Source organism: Solea senegalensis, linkage group LG20, assembly GCF_019176455.1.
Source record: "Solea senegalensis isolate Sse05_10M linkage group LG20, IFAPA_SoseM_1, whole genome shotgun sequence".
NCBI classification, from domain to species: domain Eukaryota; kingdom Metazoa; phylum Chordata; class Actinopteri; order Pleuronectiformes; family Soleidae; genus Solea; species Solea senegalensis.
Genome location: NC_058039.1, coordinates 4,422,683 through 4,442,365, shown reverse-complemented (window position 1 = coordinate 4,442,365; position 19,683 = coordinate 4,422,683). Strand labels below are relative to the sequence as shown.

Here is a 19,683-nt window from a genome sequence, read left to right as displayed (position 1 = left end):
TTTTTCTCCCCTCTGGTGACAAAGACGCTGATTTTCTGGCTTCCTGCAACAGTGCGAGTGAAATTACTGTTGTTTTTGACGTGCAACTTCTCAGCTTTCAGAAACCGATGGCTCAAACCGTCACGTAATTACAGCAAGCGTGTCATCTGTGATGCACTTGGTGTAAAAAGGGTTACATAGTGGATCTTTAAATCAATTCAAAGGACAGCTATTCAGTAGTAATGATGTCCGTTCCGTCAATGTGACGCATTGTGTCCCCGAAAAGACAGAAAAAAGCAAATGAGTTTGAGTGTGTGCGTGCATACTGATGGCCACAACAACACAATCCAGAATTAACCAACTTTATTTGAATAACTTTACAGATGTAGAAGTGGTGAAAATAGAAATTCTAATGCCAACATATTTATTATTTATCCATAAAACATGTTTACAGTCACACAAAAAGAAGCTTCAGGCTTTCACAAAACATCACTGTCTCACAGTCTCCCGCCAAACTGGCTTCTTTTAATTTTTTTTTTTTACAAACAACAGTTTCAAAATAAAAGATTAAAGGCTCAACAAAACCTGCTGCAGGATCGAGTCTCACTGCCGACCCTGAACTCTGACCTCAACTTCAGTGAGTCACCGACAGAACATTTTCTGTTGTTACTACAAATATCAAGTACTTGGGGAGTGTTAAATATCACTCTTAGCAAACAAAACAATCTCATTAAATAATGTCAGCTTTAATACTCCAATAATAAATTATGTATTCGCAAGATCTCCCAAGAATCTATACAACTTGATGGCTTTCTGTCAAATGCATAGACCATTCCTCTATGGAAGATGAATACACAGAATCAATGGAATTAAATAGCATGAACGGGAACATACGACAAACGGAAAACACAGGAAAACAAAATAAGAATGAGGTCAATTTTGAAAAAAGTCAACAACAAATATTTTACAGTCTTTAGACCTGCTTTCAGTCGCTCAGTGGCAGATGTGAGTCCGCACCACATCCCTGAAATATGAGCTACAACTTCTAGCTATAAACAAACGTGACAGAATTCAACTGCTACTTTACTCGCACAATATAGAACGAGTGCGGGTGTTTACACCGTGTTCCTGATCTGAGATGAACGGTAAATTGAAGCAGAGCACTGCTTTTCAATGTTGTTGTGCCACGACACACTAGCACAATTGAAGTTAAATAATAAAAACCATTGTGCCTTTTAAAGAGGGTCCCCTTCTACCCAGCCTGTTAATAGTTTACTGACAGTGGTTTGTTGTTATTATGGCAGATGTGTCCAAAATAAGGTGAATAATGATCATCTTAGTGATTTTGTAGAGACATTAAATGGCCTTTCTTGCTTTTTTTCTTTAATTAAAGCCACTTCATGACATCAGATTGTTGCACAGCATTCATTGTTATAATATTTACCGTGTGGGACGGTGAACTAACAGTGTTGGCGCCTGGACTCTGGTCTGTTTAAGCTCTAATGAAGCTGCTGCCTGTGTCATGGGACAAAGACAATCTTCTGTTGAGGTTCACTAGAACTGAAAAGAAAGTGTAAACTGACATTATTATTATTATTGTTATTATTTGACTGCCCTGTAGCAATAGTCCTGAATCCAAAAAAAAATAAAAAAGCTCATAGGCTCCATCATGGTCATCAAAGTGAACGCCTGAATGTGCATAGATAGTTAAGTGAGGTGAAGGATTCTTGGCATAGCTTACATTTGATTCTGAATGCTTTAGTGGCATCTGTATTTGTACATTTTTCTATTACTTTATTGGATTATTTTCTCCATCAAATGTCTGAGTACTTTATAGAAGATTCTTTTGTCCTTTTAAACTCGAGCTTCTCAATTCATTTCCATTCTGAGATGTTGACCCATACAACGTCTCAGTCCATGTGTATCCATGTATCCATGTGTCTCAATAACTTCAACATAAATAAAAATAACAGCATGCTTAACACTTCAAATAAAGCAACCAGTGCAACTCACTGCTTTACATGCAGTTACATACTGCTTTACTATCCCGAGGCCTGTTTCTTTACAAGTTATGGCTGGTTCCTTTTTTTTTCTTCACGTTTCTTTATGAAGAGACCCTGAGGATGAAGTGGAGCGGCTGTTTGTCTGCAGGACACAAATGAAAGGACGACATTAGTAACTGTTCAAACAACTCACTGTGACTCAATGTTGCCCAAAAACACTGATCAACCGCAACAATAAAACATGGCTTTACATAAAGTTGGTTCTCATTTGTGTAGAACGGCATTTGCACTTTGTGTAAATGAAGTATAAAATGTGACTGGATATTAAGAACAACTCTATGGCAATTACACTAGATACCATATTAGGTCTTTCTAAGGAAAAGTTACATATAAAGAGGCGTTGTGTATTGAATTCAAATATTGAAATGGACAGAATGAAACTGGAGAAATGATGTGCAATAAGGAAAATAAACCCTATCTTAATAATAATAATAATTTATCAGCTCTTACATCAACAAACAAAACGTTCACAAGATAAGTTTAATATCACCCACAGTGTTGTCAATATTAGTTTATATTGATGTGTATTTCTTAAACCCTACAGACTCTGATGTCTGATATCCCTGTTTAAAGTGCTGCCCACACACTACTGGAGGAGACAGAGGAGAAACAGCGAACAGTTGTAGGTAGCATCAGGGCGGGCTTGACTGACAGGCTGATAAAACGCCATATGGAGATGGTGGGCAAGTTTTACCCTGAGGGGGGACAACAGTGTTTGCGTTTCATTTATTTATTAATTTTCGGTATTGTTTGTTTGCCTCGTCTCTGTCAGTGCCTCTTACAGAAATGAGGACGACGACACAGCCAGGTTGTGGGAGTTGACAGCCGGGCCTGTGAGCACATGACATTACACAGACGCACGTGTGCGCGGCAGTGACAGAAAAACTCCCGACACAGACGGACTATCAACAAGAGAGCAGGAAAACACGGATGATGAAGACGTACTCTCAACAACTGTAATGTTAACGGACTTAGCAGTTTAAACTATGACTATGGGACAATATTGTACTGCTGTAAGTTGTTTTTTCACATGTAAAGCTTTATATTTGCACCCACATGTTGTCAAATAATGAATTAAAGTAAACATACTTGTTTGGAAGCTTCAGAGGAGGAATGGTTTTCAAAATATCCATTTAACTGCAACATTGCTGTGAAGACAAGTGATTCATTCATTATAAAAAGAAATCTACTATATTCCATTTTGTGGCATTGAACAATGGTCGAGATACTAACCTTGTGGTTCAATCCTGGGGTCGATGAAGCCCCAGTGCTGATAGAGAGCAGCCAAGTCGTGGGGATTGTAATTCTTCAGGAGACTCAGAATATCAACGTCCATTGGCATTTCTCCTGCTGACTCACTTTTTCCCTGAGCAAAAAGGAGTGGTTCAAAATATGCTTTGCTCCCTTGCAGCCCCCACGTGTTCATGGGAGCCCACAGATCGGGGCCCTTGAGACCTGAAGAGGAGTCATATGAATGCCTGCGAGGACGGAGTCTCTCTGCAGCTGGGTTAGACAAAGGCCTATCGTAACTCCGGGCCAACATAAAACCCAAACCCTCTTGGGGGAAGTTTCCCTCCATGGCGGCTCTGTGGCCTCTGTGTTTGGGGCTGCTGCTTGGCTGGAAACTAGAGTCACTCTTGCTGTGCACAATACTGCTCGAGGAAGTAGCCTGGGGACTGGGATTTTTACTGCCCCCCTCCACTACCCTATTGTGTCCAGCAGACTTCTTTTGAGGTAGGAGTCCCATCCTCGCACTCGAGTGTGTCCCATCTGAGGAGTGCGAGTCCTTTGAGGAGTGCTTGGACTTGGGGACATGTGAGTGGGTTTTGGACTGAGACTGGGTTCTTGCCGAGGGGTTTGGGGTTGAGACGTCCGGGGCTTGTGTGCGTTGACTTCTAGGAGCAGGTAAAGCTGGACAGTCTTTGCCTTCAAGGAAGGGTGGCGGCCCTGTGCGTCTCCACTGAGAGGTGCCTGCCTTTAGGATCTTGAGACTGTTAGTGCACGGTGCCCACTTAGGTGCCATAGAGCTGCTGCCATCCACGCGGTGCGCCACACGCTGATGGATCCAAAGTACCTCTGGGTAGTTGGTGGTATGTGAACAGTATGGACACTGTTGTCTCACAATGCCCTCAGTTTTAACTGAAAAATCAACCGTACTGTCTCCTTCATGAGCAGGTAAAGCAGACAGATTGAGAAGGCTGACGGCGTCATCACAGGTCTGTCCTGGCCTTTTGACCTCTGGAACATTTTGAGGATGTCTTGAGGTTTTGGGACCACTCTGGCTTATAATGTCCAAAATGGTGCTGTGTCTGCTGTGGGACTCCAGGAGGTCCTGGTGGTCCTTGTGCAGGTGGGACCTGAGTTGTGATGCATCGACGGTGTGGAAATCACAGTGTTTGCAGATGTAGGGTTTTTTATCTGGAAGTAAAAGCAAAAGAATCAGCGTAAGTGACAGATGATAAAGGTTCACCTATCATATTTTAACACAAAAGAAAAAAAGCCACCAGGGATCTGGAGTTACATTGGTCAAAACAATACAATAATAATAATAAGATCTTTTGGTGAATAATAATTTAATGTGGTGGCAACGCAGCCTTGGTAACACAGCTTCTATAAATCTATTAATTTAAGAAACATCTATCTGTGTGTGTGTGTCAGCTTGTGTCCAGGTGAGTTTGATGTCATGGCAACAGTTAGTGTTGCTTTGATGTGCATGTGTTACAAAATCAGTTGAAAATCAGCTGGGATGCTCAGCTGTTTAGTTTTTTTTTGACCACACTTTGGTTTCCTGTCCGACTGTGTCTTGGGCTTCAAAGTAATCAAAGGCATGAGCCCTTTGATTACTTTCCCGCATGCCTAATTAATAGAGAGATGCAAAGTGCGCATGATGAAAGGAGCACAAGTTTCTTCCCAGAAGGTTTCACACAGGCCTCAAACTCGGCAGGTGACTTACTGAGGGCACCAGTGTGTGCAGTGACCGTTATATCACTTAACAAGAGGCTTCTACATATCTAAAGATAGAGATATGCAAGGCAGTGTGCCATGCATGTGATGCCGAGTCAGTTAAACCTAGTTAAAGTATTATTTACAAAATCACTTCAGTGACAATGTAAATGTTTCTATAATCCTTTGGTGAACAATAATAATAATCCTGCTCCTCGACAGCAAATATTAAATCTACATGGACAAAGATTTTCAGTTATTCAAGCAAAAGGTTGACGTGGTGTTTTAATAATAATAATAATAATAATAATAATGATAATAATAATGCAACATTTTAAGGTGCAAACACAGCATCACAAACTCACTTTCTGATTTATATTCCATATTCCCATTATTTAAGTATTTCCGAGGATCTACAAATGTCATCTTGTCTCTCTAGTGTGCAACAATTCTAAAAATCTTGCAATGTGCTCATTCATTAAAGCTACCAAAATGAATAACAAAATAGAACGTTGTGGAGTTAAACTTTAAACATCCATGAAATTATTTTAAAACTGGGTGCTTTGGGGTTTTTTTTGGGGGTTTATGTTATTTCTATTTGCTGTAATGCAATTCTAATTTCACTAGAGGTCTCCCTTTCCCACAACAAAATGGCAAATTCCTCTTCCACCTCAAACAAAGTGATCTGAGAAATTGTCCACATTAATGGCCAGTTTGGTTTATACAAAATCAAAGGCAAGGAATGCAGACTCAGCATTCCCAATTATTAGTATGTCCAATTCAGAAAATGTCCACAATCACAACCTTTGACTTGATTTAATAAGAAGTGGATATGAAACAACTGTCCTCAGCACACACTAGGTCCGGTAATTGATTCCTAATTTCATGTACTTTGAACCACTATCCTGCCTTTACACTGTAGCTCTAATAAAGCAGTGTGTTGGGCTTACCCTCCTGGTCTTGGCTCCTGATACTGTTGCATGGTTTAGGTGTCTTATTTTGCAGTGCTTCATAGAATGCATGACCAAGTCCGTTGAACAGGCTTCGATCCTTGTGGCAATTCTTCTTGTCTCCACCTTTAGTGTGGGCCAAGGGGGGTGACGTGGGATCAGGGACTGCGTCCACCTTCTTCCTCTTAACATTAGAACAGGAGGTGTTGATTCGCTCTCTCTTCTTCTTTTGCTTCAGGGGAACATTCTCACCCTTGTCTGTGTCATGTGGCAACTTAGCATCAGCTCCTCTCTCCTCCCGTTTCTCTGTGGCCTCCACTAATCGTCCCCTTGTGGCCAACTGCCACGCCTGGTAACTACAAACTGGATCCAGCTGTGGGATTCTCAAGCCCAGGCGTTTTTCCTCTGAGGGATCCTTAGCACCAGCGTGTGTGAGGCTCAGACTTTGCATAAAATACCTCTTGGCGATCTCCTGCTCAGAGGCCTCACTATCTCGTGGTGTTGGAGTGTGGCGGTGGTTCTTTTTATGAAGCTTCTCGTGTGTTCGTAAGGTCTCCCGGTCAGAGAAGAAGTAACCACAGCCAGCACAGAGCTCATAGAGGCACTCGTTATGTATCAGGGTTGCTGGGTCCTGGGGAACTTCATTGATTGTGGCGGGTGGCTCGTTGCTTCTGCCCGGCAACTGGTCTTTGACCCGATGAGTGCGCATATGACTTTGGAGGAACCATGGCTCGCGGAAGCGGCGTCCGCACAGCCGACAACCGTGATCCTGTGAGCTCCGGTGCTTTTCCATGTGGGATTTAAGGAGCAGTACCTGCGGGAAAACCTGGCTACAAAGCGTGCAAGAAAAAGACCCATCTTGATTTGTCTTGACACTGTTTTTCCCCTTAACTTTTTTCTTGGTTGCTTTTTTCTTCACCTTCCCATTGACCTGAGGAGATTTTTCAGATGTCGTGACTTCTGTCGTGATTTCTGCAGGGTCTGGAGTCTCAGTGTTCTCGGTCTGCTTCTGATTCCCATCCTCCTCCTTAACACTGGGATTATGGTCCAAAAGGCCCAGTTTATGGCTTCGGATGTGGGCTTTCAGGCTGCCTTTTTGTGCTGTCCTGTGCTCACAGTACGGACATTTGTAAGGCTTCTCTGTTGTATGTCTCCTCATGTGTTGGGACAGAGAGCTGAGGAGAGGAAAGCTGCGACCACACACCCCACAGGTGTGGCCAGAGGTCACATCTTCGCTGGCCTCCTCCTTCATGTTGGCTGTATGTTTCTGTGACACATCCTCCCTCTCTTCTGTCTCCATTACTTTTAGCGGACCACGGTTTGTCAAAAACCACAGCTATGTAAATCAATCCTCAAACTATGCAAAGTTTGTATTCCAGGCGTTAGCAAATTCTCAGAAGAGCCATGCAAAACTTGCAAAGCATCACAGTTTTATAGTCCATCCAGATCTTTGAAGAGATCCATGCTGGTGGAAATACCTGAAAAGAGAATAAGAAATTAAAAATAGGCTTGAATAAAAAAATCACATTTATTTCAAACATAAGTGCAGTCAAATGCTATAACCAATCGTTGGACAATCATCAGGCTACGATGAATGTGATAAGGAACTGTTTATTGGTTTACAAAATTAACAATAAAATATTCTACTACTACTGAACCTGTGTATACTGTTTGCAGATACAGTATTCGTGCAGCAGAGGTCTCAGGAGTTTGCTGGGTCAGGCAACAAATACATGATTAGAGCCAGAGAATCAAATCTTTGATGGCTTTGACATCCACTGCAGGGTTTACATTATTACAAGATCTTTAAAGCCATTAAAGCTCTTCAATCTCTGCTCTGCCGCTGAACTGCTGTGACGTTTGTCCTGATGCTGATGACAATGGACAATGTCCAAACACTGCTTAGGTGATGCATGTTCGGGAACATGCAGGACGGGACGGCCTTTGGACAGTATTTAGAGATGTAGTTGCACGTTGTTTAAGCTGCGAAGAAAGCCTTTGATCAAGATGATCTTTGATGTGAATCAAAAACAAAAAACTCAATGTTTGGATTTCGCACAGGGGGGAAAAGGATTTATATTATTAGTATTTTAAAGTACTCGTTCATTCTGTTTCATATATTGTATTGCAGGATCAGTTATTGAGGAGAAGAAATAAAATCATCAGCTGTTAAACCCAACGTTAACTCATGTTGTGAGTGTATCAAGGCTCTATGAACCCGAGATCTTCCCAAGTACGGAAGAGCCAGTACAATACTCCGTATTGGTATTGGTCTGTCAAAATCAAATCCAATATAATCCCAAAATCTTGTCATTTGCAAGCCTTACTTTCCGCAGACTCAAAAAAGAAAAAGGTCAATAAAAATCAGCAACAACATTTTAGCTGAGTGATACTGTGAGCTGCTCATTACCTCTTTATGGGAGCAGTGGTTCCCCAACTTTATATACCAAGTACTATCTGAGAAGATATTGAGCTCTTGAAGTAACATCATTATCACTGACGTTAAAATACAGCAGAGGCAGATTTATTCCCAATAAGAAAATTTGCTCTCTCATCATCTTCCTCTTGCTCACATATACTTCACACACTGATGTAGTGACATTAGATTAAGATAGAGCGAGAGATAAGGCGATTCTAATTATTATTTAATTTATTTTCCTTTTTTTTGTTATTTGTTTAATTTTCCACACACTCTAATTCCTCAGCTCCACTCCGATCTCACACACCCTGGAATATACAGTAGAACAGTATTTTTGACTTCCCTCCAAGTACCACCAGAGCCATGGTGTTAGACAGTTGGAGAATTATGTATTTGAAATGGCTAGACAGTAAAAGCATCAGCAAAGAACGGCTTTGTTGTTTAAGACGACTATAAAACTGAGATCAGTAACGGTGATCCGTATTTTTTCCGTTCACAAGAATTGGGTAAAAGAGTGTTTGTCCATTTTGCACCTTGTTGCAGAAAGACTGGAAACTCTTGAGGCTGCCTCCACAATATGCACTTGTTTTTCATAATGTATTTAATATTAATTTAATCTGGATTATTTTATTTGTTTTCTGTTTGTGTTTTAACTGTGTCCATTTGTAACTGTCGAGTGTTTTGTATTTGCTGCTGTCTATCTTGGCCAGGACTCGCTTGAAAAAGAGGTTCTTAATCTCAGTGGGATTTTCCTGGTTAAATAATAAAAAATAGATACTTGAGTTAGTGATATCAGTATATTTGTCTGGGCACTGCACTTAAATCCTCAACTGCAACACACTACATTGAAGGATTTACAACATTTATTTTCCACATTTTGTCCCAACTACTTACTTCCAAATCAATGATGACCATTTGTCAAACAAAATCACATTTGCTTAGGTTCCAATGATGCTGGTTTTACATGAACTGTGTCAGCATGTTACGCAGCTTCACCCTGTGTGACAAAACACGAGAGATGGTCCAGAGATGGTCATTTGCATCACACAGATTTTTAGAAAAACCTTTGTCCGTGGGTGAGCGATGCCTGTCTGTATGTATTAGTGCTCGGGTCAGTGTCTCAACATGCGTGTGTGTGTGTGTCCTTTGGTTTCCTATGCCTAAATTGAGTGCATGAGGTGAAGCATGAAGAGATGTATTCATTCCTGGTCAACCAGGATGAACCCTGAGGGGCCAGTCCACTCTAATTCATGATCAATAACACATTATCAATAAACTTCATTTTAGAGACACATGCACACACATGTAGCACTGATTCTGCCCTAAAACAAGATTGTGGGTAGAGTAAGTAATGTAACATCTGCACATCTGTTTAAAGTTGCAGTCATAATAACTATGTTTTTACCATTATCTTTTGATCATTTCATTTTTTTATAGTTAATAAAGGTCGTAGGACATTTTGACACATTTGACTGAAACTAGTACCAAACTAACTGAAAGTGTTAAACACCATGTTAAAAAATGGTAAGATGGCACCCTCGGACGTGGTTAAGCATGTTCCTCAGGCAAACGTGACTAATCGTTAGACTAAAGAAATGTATCTTCGTCTTATTGGCAGTCAGCCGGGCAGTCAAAAGAAAAACCTGCTATTGTGTTGGCCGCACTAGAACTGTCACATCGCCTCATGTCTGGCCCTCTGCTCCTCATTGAGGGGGTCGAGAGAGTTATTGTTGAAGCAGAGAGGCCTTGGCCGACATGCCACCGTCTTCAAACACACGTCTAAGCAAAGAGGCGGGATTAAAGACAACTCTTGTTTGTGTTGTCTGTCTTTGAATGTGGGGGGAAAAACTTGGTGCACAAACACTTAAAGGCTAGAAAAGAAAAACAGATTGACTCTCAAGTGATTTTTTTTTTTTCAGGGAATGAGGTTGTCTGTCTAATTATCAGGAACTGCATCCACAGTCGCATCTGTCCGCATGCCTGCCTGCACGCGGTCATGTGCGCTGATCCGCTCATGCTGGAATGGGTGCTGTATCTGGAATATATGGGAGGAGTTTAGTGGGTTTTTCCGGACATGGCAGGTGTTTGGTAGGCAGACGCCATCAGATTAGTACATGGGCAATGTGGCACGCTGTCTTCAAGAGGGGGGGGGAGGATGTACAAGTGGCAATTAAGGGGTTAAGGTTAAGATGAATGTAATGAGTTAACACAATGGGGATAAAGTCAGAGGAGCTGAGGGCAACAGATGGGAATAAACGGGCCATCAGTATGGAGTTAGCCGCCTCTACAGTATGAGCTTAGGCCTTTGTCAAAGCAGCCTACATGCTTAGTGTGTTCTATATTTTTTGCCTCTGCAATATCCTGCTTTAGCTCACTCATACAGCAAATTACATTTGTTTACCCTAGCTGCAATTTCCACAACAAAAAATATCTATCGCTTCCATCTCTTCTACCTTTCCCACTCTCATTCCATGAACACTCAAAGCCCTTTGGAGGATCTGTAAAGTAATGCAGATAACCAAACATGCTCCAGGGGTTTAGCACATTTCTTTCAGAATCACTCGCTTTTTTCTCTCTCTTTTCTTTGGCAGATGAATAGGCATGTCCAGTCAGCTGTCCTCGCATTGATTCATCCTGACATCCCAACCAGCTCAGCACAAACTCCCTATGGTCAGGACACTGATGCTGAGAGCCTGTGTGCAGGGATGTGAGTGTATGTGCGAACTTGAAAGAAAATATCCACTGCTGGCGTGTTGTGCGGGCACTCCTCGCGTGCCTCGTCACTGCACCAAAACTGAGGGTGTCATTTCCTGCCAGGGACTGGACGCACAGTTGCGAGTGATTCCCATGCTGCGACAAATAAGCCAGAATAACACAAATACCTCTACTTCTCCATTAAATAAACATACAATTAGAATAGTAAAATCCTGTAATTGTAGAAGTATGTGTTTCCTGTGACTGTCGGGACACATATTATCTGCCTGTGTGTGTGCTGATGTCATCCAAATATTCTCAACAACCAGCAACAGACCTGTGCCAACAACATACCCCTGACTGGAGATAGCATGTGACTGTCCTTATGCTAGTGCTCAAAGCCATAGTCACTCACTAAGCCTCGAATCTACTGTTTTGCATCCAATAATCCTGTCAGCGTCCTCTGACTGAAAGCACAACTGAAGCATAAAATGAAACTTAAACACAGATTATCACAAGTTTTTTTTTTTGCAGAATAAATATAAGGGGCAATTATATTCTAAGATTATGACATGTGTCTTTTGTCTTAATCTTCAGCTTTACATCTAAAAATATGTGTCTGCATGTGGACACAGCCAACACCTTCATGCACAAAATAAGAACTAATACGTTATTTCAGAAAATGTATGATTACTATCCATATAAGAGTAGCACAGGATATGCAAATGGCTCATTTTACATGTTACAGTTAAAAGAGGAGCAGTAACAGTGAGCATGATTTGTGCCATTGCAGTTGGCACAGGATGTTCACTACATTAGGCTCTGCTGGTGTTGTGACCTTAACATCCCATGGGATGGATTTATTTTCTTTCTTCAAGGTAATCACAAACATTTTGGATTACAACTGAACCAAATTAAATTGCACACAAACATGTGTACTGTTGCATCCCAGATAATTATCTTGCATGCCAGATATTTTATGTTTTTCCCTTTTGGACCGTATTATCTTGCACTTTCTTTAAGGTGCATTTGAAAATGACTGCATATTTTAATCAGATGTGGACATTACATTGACATTTTGACTTGATGTTTGTTTCAACCTGTGACAGCAAAACCTGAGACCTCTCAGAATGTGTTTTTTATGTCAAATATAATATTTTCAAATACAGAAATGAACTAAAACAAACCTCCGTTTAAGGCCACTCGGTTTCCATATCTGGATCACCACCAAAATGATCAAAATCTCTTGTTTACTTTTCAGTAATTCTGCTTTTAAACAGACTGAATGACAAATGAAAAACACTACGTCCAAAAAAACCACACAGTTTGGTGATGAGCTTGTTTAAGTGTTTCCCCTGCACTCATTCAGCTAGATTATTGAGCTGTGCTGCTAAAATTTAACACAATCATCGATAACAATGTGCCATTGTAATGATTTTCACTCACAACTTGCAAAAGTGAGCACCAAAACCTTTAAATGAGGATACAAAAGGAAAAAATATATATATATAATATATATATATAATCCACAATGATTATTAGGCCGTTTAATATAATAACCTGAACACATTCTCATGGACACTGCTGCTGCAAACACTGTGTTAGAAAAATATAGATACACTAAAGTATGTCCTTGGCAGTGGTTTTGTTGGAAAATTGTTATGAGACGACTATTTAGTTGAAAAACTACAATATATCACCTTGCTTATACTATCCCAATATGCCACAATATGTTGTATCATCATCCACGTTTCAGGATATGTATCACTTGATTTCTGGCAGAACACAGCCCTCGTTAGCAGGATAATCAGCAGAGAATGACTCAAGGATCACTTTCAGATGATAATATGCCTCTTCACAGCCTGATACTGATGCATGACAAAGACGGCACTGGGAAATGTTACTCAAACGACTTAATTGCACGAAAAACAGTTACAGAAACTCAACACTACTGTGTGCAAACAGCCTGGTCTACCTAAGAGATTAGACAACCATGAGCTCAACAGTCACAAGCACGGACAAACTTGTGCACACCAGAGCCCCATCCCCCTCCTTGTCCATCTCTCCACTCAGTCACACAACATGTACAGGGATTACTCTTCATAGCAGGAGATGAGCTCCTCAATGAGTGCTCTTTTATCATGCACGGCCCACAGTGTGATAAAGCACACACATGGATGTGATACTGAGAGAGAGAAAATAAGGGGATGGTGTTTGTTTTTTTTTTTTCCTGTTGTTGAATTGTGACCAGTTGTGTGAAAAACACACACTGTGACTAATGAGAGCACACAAGTGGAAATGAACTGAACAATGCCACTGAAAGATGAAAAGCAAAGGTGACGAGATGCAATCTGTAAATGTTTTTCAAAGGCTGTCACTTACTCAGATTAAATTATCTGCTGAGGATCCATCATGGACCACCTCTCTCTTTTCAGTGTGGATTGGCTAGTGTTGGAGACACTGGAGTATAATCTGCTGGCATTAACTTGCTCTCTAAAAAAAGCACTCTCGACAGGGATTAGATTATCATGGCAAGGTCAGCTCACACTCGCTCTGACTGCCTCTCTTAATGTCTCTCCATCAGGCTGCTTTTCTGTCTTTCACCTTATCAGCCTCTGTGCTACCTGACAAGTGAACATTTAAACAGATCACACTGCCAGAGCAATCTAGAGCAAATAATCACAGATTAGCAAAACTTGTAATGTAGTAGTACAGTTTAAGCAATATTCATGTTACTCTAGCCACGTTTCCAGCTGTGTATAAATGGGGCATTTCTCACACAGAAGAATGTTGCCAGTGTAGAACAAAATTATGTTTGCTTAATTTTTCAAAAGATGCAAAACTGAATTTCAATAGTGTTACGATTTTCATCATCTGTTGAAATAAATGAACTGATTTTGTTCCAGTAAGTGTATGATATAGTGAGCTAAATTATTCATATTCTTACATCATTTATATAAAATAAAAAATGGCTGCTATCCTAATTAATTTTCTCAAGTCATCTCCTTTTAAAGTGTCTTTCATTATTTTGGTCTCACCAGGAAAATGATCCTCTTATCTTTTTAAAATGCTTACCTGGTTTGTGATATCAACATAAAAATCAGATCATAAATTGATTATTTTATTCCCTATTAGATTATTTTAATCCTTTGTGGTAATGTTCCTTTAACAATGCCTGTGGTGTCAAAGCAGTATCTTGTATATGTGGGTTAAATAATCCCATAGTATAACTACCCCCAGTGTTTATGCCCCAGTGACTGCACTGTTTACATTTCTGCTCTATGATTTAGATAAGACTTTGGTGTTGATGTTAGCCAAATACCAAACTTGATACTTGATCGGTTTTACAACCAGTGCTCTGTGAAGTTTAGGTTCATTGTTTAAGTAATGTACGGTATAATGTGTCCGCATTTAAGATCAGAATTGCCATTCTCGTTCCCATATGCTGTTATGATTAAGGTAAGGATTGAAGGGAGGGTAAGGGGATACCTGCTTAGCGATTTTACCCTGGAGCATAAGAATGACAGCTGGCAGCAGGGTCTGGATTAGGTTTCCTTAGGGGTATTGCATCTTTTACACCACCGCTTCTTTGGAGTAGAATGGGCCGATCGTAACCCGACTCCCTCAGACCCATCCAATCTCGTCTCCCTCTGCCTCAATGGGGCCAAACAGAAGGGATCTGTGAACGCCTTACTCATCCCTCCCATCTTCCATCTGGACATTTTGTCGGTGTTTGCACTCCAGTTCTTCCACTGGAGACTAAAAGGGCAAGTTCTCTGTTTTCTTTCCAACCATCACAAACTGGAGATCATATCAGCCCATTCAATGCTCACTCACACTGGTATTTTACTCAAGTACTCTAACCACAACTGAAGAGAAGCTGCTTCCTGAACAGTGAAGAATGATGCAGTTGATTATGCAGAATCAGTGCTTTCATGATACCATTCATAAAAATAAGTACTATTAGCAACAGCAACAGGGACTGACATAGTCACCATAGTTAGCATTTTGCCCATTTTCTTCCCAAATCCTATTTGAGTTTGTTCTCCTTATCTTGTACTGTAAACAATGTGTCCTTCCTGTACTATTATTTTGCTTAGGGACTGCTTGATATCTACTTGACACCGACACCGATATCCCAATCTTGAGAATCTTCTGGTACTGATATCAGTCCGATACATATTTTAAATGACTTAACTTGATTAAGGAATCTACTGAGCTGTTTGAGCTTACTACATAGCCATAGTCGCCATTTTAAAAACATAATGCTCCGAGAGTGTAACAATTATCTTGCTGTCACAGACAAAATGAGTTTATTAAAATGTTGGTAAGTCAGATTTAACATTTTTCTTTTTTGGATATCTGATCCAGTAATTCTGACCAGTATCCGACAAACACAGATACTGACTAATGTATCAGCTGATCCCTAATTTATCTTATTTCACTACATAAAATGCCAAATAATAGTGAACCTAGGTTAACATAAATGTCACAGTTTCAGATTGGTAGCAACAAGAGATCAGCTGTGTTATTTATATTTGAGTGCATTCTTCATTAATACATCTAACAATAGTATTGTTTCCATGATGTGACACAACGACTAGATAATTATCAAGAGAGCCCTCATTAACATCTGCTAAAATGTCGTCACCTTACATCAGATTGAATTTCTTAATGTCCAGTTACGTCGAACACAACACCCCATACAGAGAAAGACAACACTAAAGAGACAGCTAGCATATGTTTACATGAGAGTGAATCCAGTATGTGGTCCATCTGTATGCTCCACTGTTGGGTAATAACACTGAAAGAAAGGATGCACACTCAGCACAAGGTGCATGTGTACACACACACACACACACACATACTCTTTAAGAGGCTTATATACATATTTTGCACTTGTGCTACTGTGGAAAAATTAACAACACAGTGTCACTATTTAACTGGTGGTCAACCACTGCAAATCATAAACTGTAAGGTTGTTAAGCTACAATATAGCTAATGATGAACATGGTCAGTGACAACAAGGTATTTAAAACTGACAATTTGATCATTGCATACTGGTTAAATTAACTTTTAAAGGGTACAAGCATTTGAGAAGATAGCGAGTCACCATGAGGCACAGATTGTTTTTGTCATGACTGCTTAATTTACTGGTGTGCATGTGATTTTTTTTTCAGCTGAGGATTTAACTCACATGTCCAAACAGAAGTCTGTGTATGTTGGACGTCATCAACAGCATGATTTTCCATCTAAAATGTCCTCAAGCACTTGCTGGGATCCTACAAGGAATTCACAGGGACATGTGTTCCTCCTCCAGTTTTTCCTCTCCCTTTAAAATCATATTCAATCACAAAAGCTTCATTTTCATGTGGTCGTGGTTATTTGTTTCTGCAACAGACAGTGACTGTTACAGAGGGACAGAAAGGGTAATTTTATCATATTTTGCTCATTTTCACAAGTTTTATCTTGCACAAGAATGCTCTTGTTGTTGTTGCATATTTTGGGATGGAGAAAAGGCTGACATAGGCTGTGTGGTACTGACCATTTGCGTTTTTGCTCCAGATGTGTCGCTGCATCTCTGTTTTCATTTGGCTGAGACTATAGCAAACAAAACGTTTCAGCCCTTTGTCACACAAGGGAGCTGCCCAAAGTTGAAGATGTCCCCTCACATCTTCCTGTGTGCTCTCTGTGTGTGTGTACCCCTCCCCCCTTTCCAGCAACGAGCCCCTGTCCAGACCCCAGTCTCCTGACCTAGTCTACACGATTAAATCATTTTTCTTTAGCACAAATTTTGTCCCCCTGCTACTGTGTCTGGTAGTCGCCGCACACCCTCCCCTATCGATCGTCATGCTGAGGAGATTACCCTAATAGCTGGGATTACCTCCCCACATGTTGGCTGACCACATATTGGGGGGGGAGGGAATGGGGGGGTTGTAGAGCTGGAGATGGTGCATGTTGTGCAGGATGTGCAAGTGCACGGAGGGACGGACGGTGGGAGGGGTGGAGGAGTGAGGGATGGAAAAATGTGGACCCATGTTTGTTATTGTCTGCAAGTGCCAGAACCTAAAAAAGAGCTCAAAACAAATTCCATGTCTCATTGTCTGTGGGATGTAATTATACTTATTTACAGCCTACATAACAATCTTTCTCCTCCACAGTGATGATGACAGACAGGCTAATGTCAAACATACTGTATTTATCTTTCCTGCTCATTAACCGTGTACAGCCTGAGTTTAATGGTCCAGTGTGTAACATTCGGGATGGTTTCCCCAAGGATATTTTTATTATTCTATTGAAGAGGACCAGTAACTCCTCAAATGTTTACTGATTTTGTAAATTGAGTGAGCAATAGGGTCTTTTTTCCATAGAATTCCATTTAAATGCCCACTTTTGTTCTATATCTTCTATAGACAAACCAAATAGAGGATTCATTTTACATTTCAAAGCCAAAGCTTGTAATGCAAATGAAAAAGAATGACATCCCTTCTACTATATATAGACCACAGTGGTTTCCTATCACACTTAGGAGAGGAGGAGGTGTGCAGAGGAAGTCCACCTTTTGTTCTAATCTGCAGTCTCACATTTGGGTGTCACTGATTATTATATATACAGCATTGTAAACAAAACTGAATGTGCCTTTAAAACAGCTGCAAAGGTAAAGGTAAAATGTCTGTAGCCAAATGTGAATTAATGGAAAACAATTCACTTTTATTTACTGTCAAACTGTAGAGTCTGTTTGATGTGTTTTAACAGTTGTGTATTGTTATCATTATCACCTGTAGAGGTCACTAAATCCAACACACTGGACCTTTTAAAGCCCACCCGCATCTTCTTGTCATGCAATTCACTCACCCTGAAACAATAAGATGATTCCTCTATGAAGGAGACATGCCATGTTTAGTGTGTTGTGGCACACAGATGCCAAACATTATTTGAGTGTGACTTGTCTTGTGAGGATTTTACAGCTCTTCTGATTTTATACTGACAAGAAGAGTGTGAAATTGTGATTTGTTGCCCCCCTCCTACATTATTAATAGGCTAACAATGAATCAGTAATTTTAAAAACATTTAATGTTAGATGCATCCAAATGTGGACTAATCTTTAACACTCATCCACAAGCCCTGATAACAACAATGTGATGGCCTGCTCTGTCCCATCCACATGTTCCACTGCAGCCTAGTTGGACATCACATCATGTGATGGGGTGTAGTAACTGTTACTAAAGGGAACCAAAGATATGAGTTTGAGATGTTGCAGCCACAGCAGGAACACACACACACACACACACACAGACTGAAGGCCATTCAGACGGTGCAGAGAAAAGGAATTCCGTTAATCCACCGCTGATCCGGTACAATGGCAGCCTTGTTGTCTGTCCCGTTTGCACTCACTCACCACAAGTTTTGCGTGCGTTGACAGCGTTCACCGAGAGCCGGTTCACAGCTGTGCCACACCGCAGCGGAGATCACTGTAACTGCCTGATAATGACGGCGATAGTGCGGGGTCACCACAGTGGAGGCAGCACACACGACTTGGCCGCGTTCCACTCTCAACTGACATCCATGTTGACAGACGGGACGTTGTAGTTAACTTTGCCCCCGCACAAACTCAACAACAACTAAACACCGCGTCAGTTGGAGTCACTACGAAATAAAAAAAGCCACCTCAAAAGTCACATATGTTCGTCTCTTTTCTGTTACTTCGGCGTCACTTGTCCTTACCTCACAGCGGGGTTAGGCGGCAGGTCGCTCCTGGAGGAATCCCATCACCGATAAAACAATGGCGGTTCAACAGATAAACACTTGTCGTCAAGTCGGGGCGCTGCTCCAGAGCCGCGGGTTCATCTCTGACCAAAAGTCTCAATCACAGCGGAGCACCTGAACCACAGCTCCCTCTGTCCCGATGTCCCCCTGAGCCTCCTCTTCTTCCTCCTCTTCCTCTCACAGCAGCAGCAGCAGCAGCAGTCGTTGTTGGGGGCACGAGTGACGCGAGAGATAACGTTGTTAACGTTAATAACAAGCCCGCGCGCGCGACTGTTCCCCAGACACTGCAACCTGCAACCTCGCTGAGAGAGGTGACCGATGTGCGCGCGCGGGTGCGCGCGGACTGATGGTTACGTTTGACTTTAATTAACGTGATCAGGAAGTATCAAAAATATCCTGCGCAGAAATAGTTGTATGTATTTATTCTTCTAACAAAAAGTGAGACAGTAGAAGAAAGAGCCACCACAGACTCAGAGAGACACTGACTGACTACAAAGGCTGCTTTTGTCACTTAGTTTCCTGAATGACTAAAATGTCCGTCTGCTGCTTTACACATCACAGTAGAGCGAGACAGAGACAGCGAGATAGAGCGTTTCTCTTTGGGATTTACTATAGATAAGTATCATGACAATAATACAACTAATTTAAGACATATTTAAAGTGATAATTGGCACATTTGAAAGTGCATACATACATGTGTGTGAAATCATAAAGTCAAGTAGTGCATATAAACGTTTTCGAGAAAGCACTTTAAAAGTCAGATAATACAAATATTAAAATGATAAAAAGGTAAAGTGCAATAAATCAAAATGCAGTTTCAGGCTCAGTAGTTATAGAATAGAGCTGTCCAGCGTTAGTACATAGTGAT

At 41.0% G+C, this 19,683-nt stretch overlaps 1 protein-coding gene across 2 annotated transcripts; it reads right to left on the bottom strand.

Annotated features, from left to right (window-relative positions):
- Window positions 1–327: 327 nt before the first annotated feature.
- On the bottom strand, window positions 328–19,113 carry LOC122786758 (zinc finger protein 516-like). Of its 2 annotated transcripts, XM_044053227.1 has the most exons (5): window positions 18,774–19,113; window positions 5,936–7,413; window positions 3,276–4,460; window positions 3,132–3,190; window positions 328–2,124 (listed from the first exon to the last, which is right to left on the bottom strand). In XM_044053227.1, the coding sequence occupies exons 2-5, from the start codon at window positions 7,233–7,235 to the stop codon at window positions 2,074–2,076; spliced, it is 2,595 nt and encodes an 864-aa protein (XP_043909162.1). In that variant the 5' UTR covers window positions 7,236–7,413; window positions 18,774–19,113; the 3' UTR covers window positions 328–2,073. The 2 variants fall into 2 exon arrangements, with proteins under 2 accessions (XP_043909162.1, XP_043909163.1); XM_044053228.1 differs by lacking the exon at window positions 18,774–19,113 and having other exon boundaries at window positions 5,936–8,477.
- Between the last annotated feature and the right edge of the window lie 570 nt (window positions 19,114–19,683).